The following is an 8040-nucleotide window of genomic DNA, read 5'->3' as shown; positions in this document are numbered from 1 at the left end:
AAAAAAAAGCTCAGAAAGTTTGAGATTAATGCCATAAATTTTCTAGAAAAATCTTGAAGTGTCAAAAGTCGAAGGATTTTTCTAGCAAATTTTCAAAAACTGGCAAAACAAAAGGGATAAAAACAATGAGCTCTGCCATCACTTTCTAACAGTTTTCTGTGTTCTGTGTGTTTTTTATACGAAATGCGAAAGAAAAGGGGAAAAGTGTAAACTTAAGCTATATTACTGCCTCTACTGGAAAAAGCAAGTAGACATTTCAGAGACAATATCCCTGCATTTAGACTAAAAGAAATAGGTTTAACTGACTATTTAGCTTTTCAGTGTTCTAATTGATTGAATTACTGATGATCCCAGCTGTTGATTAACTCTTACCTCGCCGCCATGACGGAGCAGAGTTCATTGCGGTTAAAAGCTAGCTGGCCTGGCGACGCCGTATTGTTCGCAAATGCTGAGTGGATTCAACATGTAGTTCGATTGTAAAGGTATATTAAAGTCAAACAACAGGCTCTGCCGCCATTGATAAGATAACATGCGAGGTCGGGCGCTGCGCATGGTAAGAAGTCACGTATTTTAGGCTCTTGATATATTTTCGCGCGGTATCTGCGCGCGAGGATGAAACGAGAACTGACCAGTGTTAAAAAGTAATTACCGGGACACTTCAAAGGCAGTCGGCGCTTTGTTATCAACAGGCGGGATGAGGGGGAGAGACGCAATCATCAGTCATGTTCAGAAAGTAAGTCTGAGGCTGGACATGCAAGAATCCTTTCAGCTATTTCATATTTCCCGCTCCAGGAAATGAACTATGAAATAAGCAAGCAAATAAGGAAATGCATGCGTTTGACGTAAAACTAAAAATAAAAAAATTAACACATATTTCAATTTAAAAAATGATCCTGTAAGGTTATTAAATAAATAATATTAATAATATCATTGTGCATATATTATTTACAGTTTTTTTCATTATATTTTTCTTTCATTATAATTTTTTATGAATGCATGTTTTATTTATTCATTTATTTTGGCTTGTGCATTAATTATTTTGTAAACTGAATTAAATATAATTAGGTATAAAAAAATCTAAGGGCTTTTTAGGGCTAGTATATTTATTGATTTAAAACATTTAAAACCCCTCAACATTAAGGAACTGAAAAGCCTTTTTTGTACATTGATTTCAGATTGATTCAAATACAATATATTCGTTCATTTTTGTTTTGGCATTATTAACAATTAAAAATAATGTTTAAAAAAAAAGATAACCAGAAATAATATTTCTGAATGAATGTTATAAAATTGCTTGATTGTTGTGAGGAATCTGTCCACTGATTATTTAGAGAACTGGGTCCAGAGTTTTCCATAAACCCTGTAAAACTGGTTGCAGAAATATGATTTATTAGGCGCTATGTCAATAACAGACATAATAATGAGAAAAAAATTTCTTCCAATTCTTAGGAAATACTGTTGTAATTAAAATGAAACTGAAACATTTAAATAGTCGTATAAATACATTTGTATTGTTATCAGTGTCTTTGTCACCACTTGTTTCAGTCTTACTGCTGCCAGATGTAAGGGCAAAAATGCGACAAGTTGTTCCTTATTCACATACCAATGTTCTGGTGTGATTAACACCAAAGTGTGGCTCTTATCTGTGTGTTTCTGCAATATTGTTCCCACTTTTCCTCCCTATACAGTAACAGAGCCAGATTTATGGGCTTTCATCTGCCAAGATGACCCGTTTGGACATTGGTCATAAAGTTAAAAAAAAGATAATAATATATGTTCTAAATCTTTGTTTTCACTGTGTAAGGAGTCATTCTAGAATGACTCAGAGTCCAAAGTGGCTTACAGCAGGTTGCATTTTTGAATTTAAATCTAAAATTGTCGAGCTTGACAAAGTATCCCAAAGTAATCCCTTGGCTGTGTGTTTCTGTCAGTGTTTACCTTCACCGTCAACCAGAAATGACAAAACAGAGGAAGCTGCAGATTGTTGATTGGTTCAGTCTAGAGTTCAAAGGACTGCTGGTGATTGGTTTTCACTATCACCTCCACTGCTGCCTGCCTCTGTCTGTCTGTCTGTCTGTCTGTCTGTCTGTCTGTCTGTCTGTCTGTCTGGATGATGATAATGATGATGATGATGATGATGATGATGATGATGATGATGATGATGATGATGATGATGATGATGATGTAGTAAGGTGGGGTGGATGTTTGATAATCAGCCTCCTCTCCGTCTTCCCACTCTTCAATCTGAGGACTGCAGAGACAGTTGACAGGACAGGAGACGGTCTGGACTTTCTGCTGTTTCTAAACTCAACAAAGAATCTGTGAAAACCAGACTAATCTGCAAATATAACACAACAAACAAAAAACTACTAGTCATCACCACAACCATCAGAGGTTTGATTCCTGACCATTTCTGTATTTCTCTGCCCATTTCCTGACCGATTAACATAAATAATGTTTACTAGTGTCACAAAATCTTATATCGGCAGTATTATGTATTTTCCAGGCACATTGAGCACAATCAAGTAACTGTTTTTCCTTCAGTTGTTATTAAAATGCTACATATTTCAAATATGACTTGAAAGAAATTTGACTTTGTAATTTAATGCCTTGAAATTGGGCCTCTGTCTCTTTAAAAATGCCTGCTCTTCCTGAAACTCCACCTTTTGTTTTTACCAGCGTTGCACTGAGAAGTAGCTCGTATAATGAGCTCAGGGGAGGAGCTTCATCCCTGAAGGCGGAGCTTGGGCCATCCAGGCGTTTTGTACAGTTCAATGGTTGCCACGGGAGATTAAAGGAGTTCTCAAAGATGCATGAAAGCAACACTCCAGGTATGTTTGTGGTGAGGGAATAACATTATAACATGATGTTATGCTCAAAATGTCAATTTTGCGTAATACTACCCCTGTGAAATAATAATAATAATTCCAGATTTTGTCTAGTCCATGCCAAAACTGTCATTTTATGTTTTTGAACCATTCAGAACCATTTGGGTGGATTAATCCATAATACTGATAATATCTATACCAAGTCAGCATCAGCATTTGGATCAATTGTTGCGTGCTAAGTTTGATACTTTTAGTTTCAGATTACCTTGTGAATTTTTAGTTCGTATTGTAGCTGCACCTCAAAAAATATTTAGCTTTGAGTTGCTCTCTAATGATAACGTTTTTCAACTTTGTCAAGCAAAAATGTACACAAATCATGTTAATATATCAATAAAGTGTCTTGCAGACACCTATAATCTTTGTCCAAATTATGTCCTGTTGGTTTGAAGAATATAATTCAAAGGAAAAACAACAAAAACACCCAAAGGTCAGAAGTTTGAGAATATATCAAACTGAAATAAAAAGTATCGTTATCAGTTTCAGTATCAGTTTCAGTATTGGTGTTGCGGGCCGTGTATTTACTCGGTATCAGATACATTTCGAAATATAGACTAAAAACTAGAACGTCTTGCAGAAAGCGGCTACTTCTCCCTGAAAAATTTGCTAACAAAATAACAACTAGAAATTTCCCAAACGGCCAGCAGTTGTCTGGCTACAGCTGTCTTTGTTTACGTGTTGCCTTGTCCTCAAAAGTGGAACATGGAGTCTGGTGAATGGCTAACATTCTTCTCTGAATGGTAACAGATTGTGAGTGAGATTGTGAGTGGTGTGTTTGTGTGTGAGCACGTCTTATCCGTGACGTCGGTGGGGTGGGGGGGGGAGGGGGACATTGATCCTTCTTTGGACCCGGTCGCAGGCCACCGCTGTCGGCGGGGTGACAGACCCCCCTGCTGGGCCCCTCTTTGATTGGCTCCATTCTGAGTCTTTCATCTCTAATGGGCCTGTTTGCTGCTCTGTTATGGACACAAACGGACCTCGGCCGCCCCTCCCTCTCTCAGCCTGGGAGGGGGACGCATGTCCCGACAGATCGCAGTCCCTGACTCCTTCATATCACTTCATGTGATTCCCCAAACTGAGCCAGAATAATCTCACCTCGACTCCTCCTCTCCATGAACCGATTTAAAAACGCTTTAGTCAGCAGCTTTCAACTCCGAGTTCATCTTACCCCACTCAGAAACTCCTTTAAGATGTTATTTGTGCCAAAAAAATAGTTTTTTTGCACATCTTTTCAAACTGTAGGGTTATTCAAAGGTAAATCTGTTTTTTTTTTTTTTTGTTTTTTTGTTTTTTCAATAAATCCACGAATATTGGCCTTATTTAAAAGGTCATCTTTCACTTGTGGATTTTATTCACAAGTGAATGTGAATGTTCTGGATTGTTGGATCCAAAATAATCCGACAATCTAAGCTTCCCCATTTAGTCATTAGCTTCAAGCGCAACCACTCCCCTGATACACTTTTAAATGATTAGTAACGCTTTACTACACTTTCTGATGCAGTCAAGTTCTTCTTCAATAAACACTCCAATACCTTTCATTATGTTGATTTGAAAGATGGGAAACTGTCCGTTTGCTACATGTTTCTGTATTTTCATTGGTTGATTCCAGGAGGCAGTAAAGAAATCTGGTGGGGCGACAATTATCATTTGTAAAATTCAGATGCAGAAAAATGTGTGAAAACAGCACAAAGTCATTCAATGGCCATGTTCACGCGGTATGTGACTGACTATTGACCAGAGGGACCATAACGTGAGTCTGATCCTCAGGCCATTGATTAATTCATTTTCCCCATTTTCAGAGTTATCTATGACAATGTACCAGGACCACAGTAGAAAAAAAAGTCCATTTTTTTCCCCCCCCAAAAGTTTTGAGATTAATCTCAGAAATGTTCTACAAAAAAAGGACTGGGAAAGTTGTGAGTTTAAAAAGTCAAAAATTTACTAGAAAAAAAATCCTAAAAGGTTTTTTGACTTTTGAAACTCAGAAATTTCCAAGTTTTTTTCAACAAAATTTCTGAGATCAACCTCAAACTTTCTGAAATTTTTGGTGGAACTGTACTCCTTTTTTTCTGCCTACAATCGCCCTAATACCCTGTGGTAGTTTTCACTTCTACTTCCACTGTTCCAGCTAATCCGTGTATTCCTCAGGTTGCCTAAAACCAGCCACGTTTCTACCGTTACTCTCCTGTTTGGTAGAATTTGCTCAGCAGCTTGTTATCCCAGACGATTATTGAAACTTATCCTCTCTGTTAGTGGGGAAACAGATCTTCAGATTCACTCCCAGAACTAGTACAGTGTCACCCTTCTTTGCATCAACCGTTTAGAATAAACAGAACAAATGGGGAGGAGAAAAGAAAAACAGGCCAAGATGTGGCCTTTGACACAGAAAGCTGGGATCTGCCAAACACCTCAGAAGATGGCCCTTTGATGGTGAATGGATTCCTCTATGCAGATCAAGGCGCTGATGGCGCCTAATAATCATTGATCTCCATTGCCGGCAGTCTCCAGCAGTTGCCCGCCCCGTCTGTAACACAGTCAGTTAAGGCCTCTACCCTCGTCCCATTGATCCCTATCAACCTCATCAAAGGCTCCCCGGGCTTTGATGGGGGCCAGCGAGACCGGTCCCAGTGGATGAGCAGGCACTGCGACTCCCTTCATCAGATGGGGCTGGATGGAGCGGGGCATTTAAATATTAGCCAGTGATTGCAGGGCTGGAGAACCGGCTGGCTGGGGAACACCTCCAATTACCCCAGCTGATAGCGGAGAGACCTTGCAGTCACTTTGGTTAAATGGTCCTTCATCATGGAAGCTAGCTGTTGTAGTCTGATGACAAGCTAATCTGTACATAGCTGAAATATTCAGTTTTTGTTCAGAATTTGATGGATTATTTCTGTAGTGAGTTTGTTTCTCAAAAATTGGAAAAACCCAGTAAAATGTATGGAGTCATATTTATTTATTCAATGTCTTGCAGTCTTTTAATCTTATAACTGAGTTAGTGAAGTAATTTCTTGAAACAAAGCTATAACAGTTTGAGATTTTGCCTCCCTTAAGGGGGCAGTGTTATGTAAAATTGAACTTTACATCATGTTATAATGTTATTCAATCATCAGAAACTTACCTGGAGTGTTGTCTTGATTGTTTCATGCATGTCTGCATGAAGCAATAATCTCCATGGCAACCATTCAGCTGTGTAAAACACCTGTGTGGACCTAGCTCTGCTCCTCGAGATGCAGCTTATCCTCTGAGCTGCATTTTCCAAGCTTATAAAGCCTCCCTCTACCTTGACTCCCCTACTGAGCTCCTTCAGACTAGCCAGCAGCAATTAGCAAACATCTGGTGGTACTGCACACCTGCTGAGCTCATTATAGGAGTTACTTCTCAGTCCAACAGTGGTAAAAGGGTCAATAGAGGAGCCATGTTGTGATGACTTCCTGAAGGCGGAGTTTCACAAAGAGCAGGAGTTTCTTAAAGAGACAGAGGCCCAATTTCAAGGTGTTAAATTACAAAGTCAAATTTAATTTAAGTCATATTTGTTATAGCATTTTTTAACAACTGAAGTTAACATAGTTGTTTGAATGTGCTATGAAATTGAACTGTATGCCTGGAAAACACATAATACTGCCCCTTTAAGATTTTAAGACCAATAAACAAACAAACAAAAAAACATTTTTAGCAGAAATGTGACCTTAATGAAAGCATGTTTATTACCTGCTTTACGGTTGCTAATTAATCTGACAAACAAGCCTCATTGAAAGGCAGATTTAAATTTATTGAACTGAATTATGATCTTGGTGTACTTCATAGACATAAAATAAATGTATATTTACTCTAACTTCATCTGCTTGGCATCAGAGAAATGGGGGCTGATCTTAGTCACCTTTTGTTCACACATTCAGAGTCAAAGACAGTCACATGGAACGTCTGGTCCAGGAACATCGAAGGAAGGTGTTTTTTAAACCGGTTCCCTCCCTGGTCCAGCCTGCCACCACCAAGGTCACCGTTCCTACAGCCACAGAGGGACGTTGGACCTGCCTCTGCAGACCGGTCCATGCATGAGGAAGTGTGTGGACCCAGAGGAGATGGAGGTGTGAGGAGTGACGCCACCTTTGATGTCAAACCAGTATTTAGAGGATAATGAGGCTGTTAGGAAGAGCAGAAGGAAACGCCTGCTAGTTCACACTCACGCCAAAAAACACGCTCTCAGGAAACTGAGGAACTGACAGAAGTCTGCTGGAAGAAACCAGGTGAAAGCTGGTAGCAAAACATTAAGACAGCGCTGTCCGAAACGTGGCCCGGGAGCCACTCTAGTCCCTCCAAAATGAAATAAAAAAAGGATACAAATTTGACTCATCCAGGAGAGGTGGCTGATGCAGATAAAGGACTTTTTAAAATCTTTAATCAGATGATTTGGGTGCAACAAAAATGTTACAGCAAAACAGCTTTTTCATGTCAAATTGCCTGCTAGCAGGGTACATGGAAGCTAGATATATTGGAACCTACGTTGCCACCTGTTGAGCTCATCACACTGACTGTTTGTCCCACTGTAAACCAGATGACGACTTAGAGCTTCTACATGTTTGCTGGACAGTTCAGGTGCTGCAAAAGCAGCTGTTAGTTCTTAGAGATGTAATGAAAAATGCTGCTTTAGGTTAGAAAGGTTGCATCACTAAAAAAATCTCCACAGAGCCATCTAAAGCTACATTAATGTGAGTTACAACATTTAATGTTCCTTTGGGATCAATAAAGTATTTTTAAATTTGCTAAAATGACCCTCATGACCATCATATTTATGGTATACCCTCTGATCAACTCAAATGTAAAAACACATAAAAAAATACTTGGTTAACATTTAATTAAAGTGAATGCTAGAGTTATCAATAATTGTAGGACTAATGCTGTGATATTATTCAATAACCCTTTTTGCTGCTTAATTATTGAATAAAAGCTCAACAACTAAAATATTTATTATCTTAGTGTTATTCAGGTTATTCAACCATCAGATTGGTGCAAATTGCTATTTTAGCCACTATTGTTATTCAGTTTTCAAGTGTTTCAAGGAACTTCTTTAGAAATGTGGACTGTGGACACCGACAATGGCACTGCTGCATGTTTAGCTTTGGGGTGCTACTTTAGGCTTTTAGCACAACTTGAACAC

The 8040-nt window shown here is 38.8% G+C and overlaps 1 protein-coding gene across 1 annotated transcript in view; it reads right to left on the bottom strand.

Annotated features, from left to right (window-relative positions):
- Positions 1–5420: 5420 nt before the first annotated feature.
- Positions 5421–8040, bottom strand: part of polm (polymerase (DNA directed), mu) — a 21635-nt gene continuing 19015 nt past the window's right edge. Inside the window, exon 10 of the mRNA XM_015033596.1 lies at positions 5421–5552. Coding sequence (XP_014889082.1) covers positions 5421–5552 — 132 coding nt within the window. The remainder of the gene's footprint in view (positions 5553–8040) is intronic.

This window comes from Poecilia latipinna, unplaced genomic scaffold (assembly GCF_001443285.1).
Source record: "Poecilia latipinna isolate Pla-1442-1.1 unplaced genomic scaffold, P_latipinna-1.0 Scaffold274, whole genome shotgun sequence".
Taxonomy (NCBI): domain Eukaryota; kingdom Metazoa; phylum Chordata; class Actinopteri; order Cyprinodontiformes; family Poeciliidae; genus Poecilia; species Poecilia latipinna.
The sequence above is the reverse complement of the archived record's forward strand: the minus strand, read 5'-3'. Positions and strand labels throughout refer to the sequence as shown.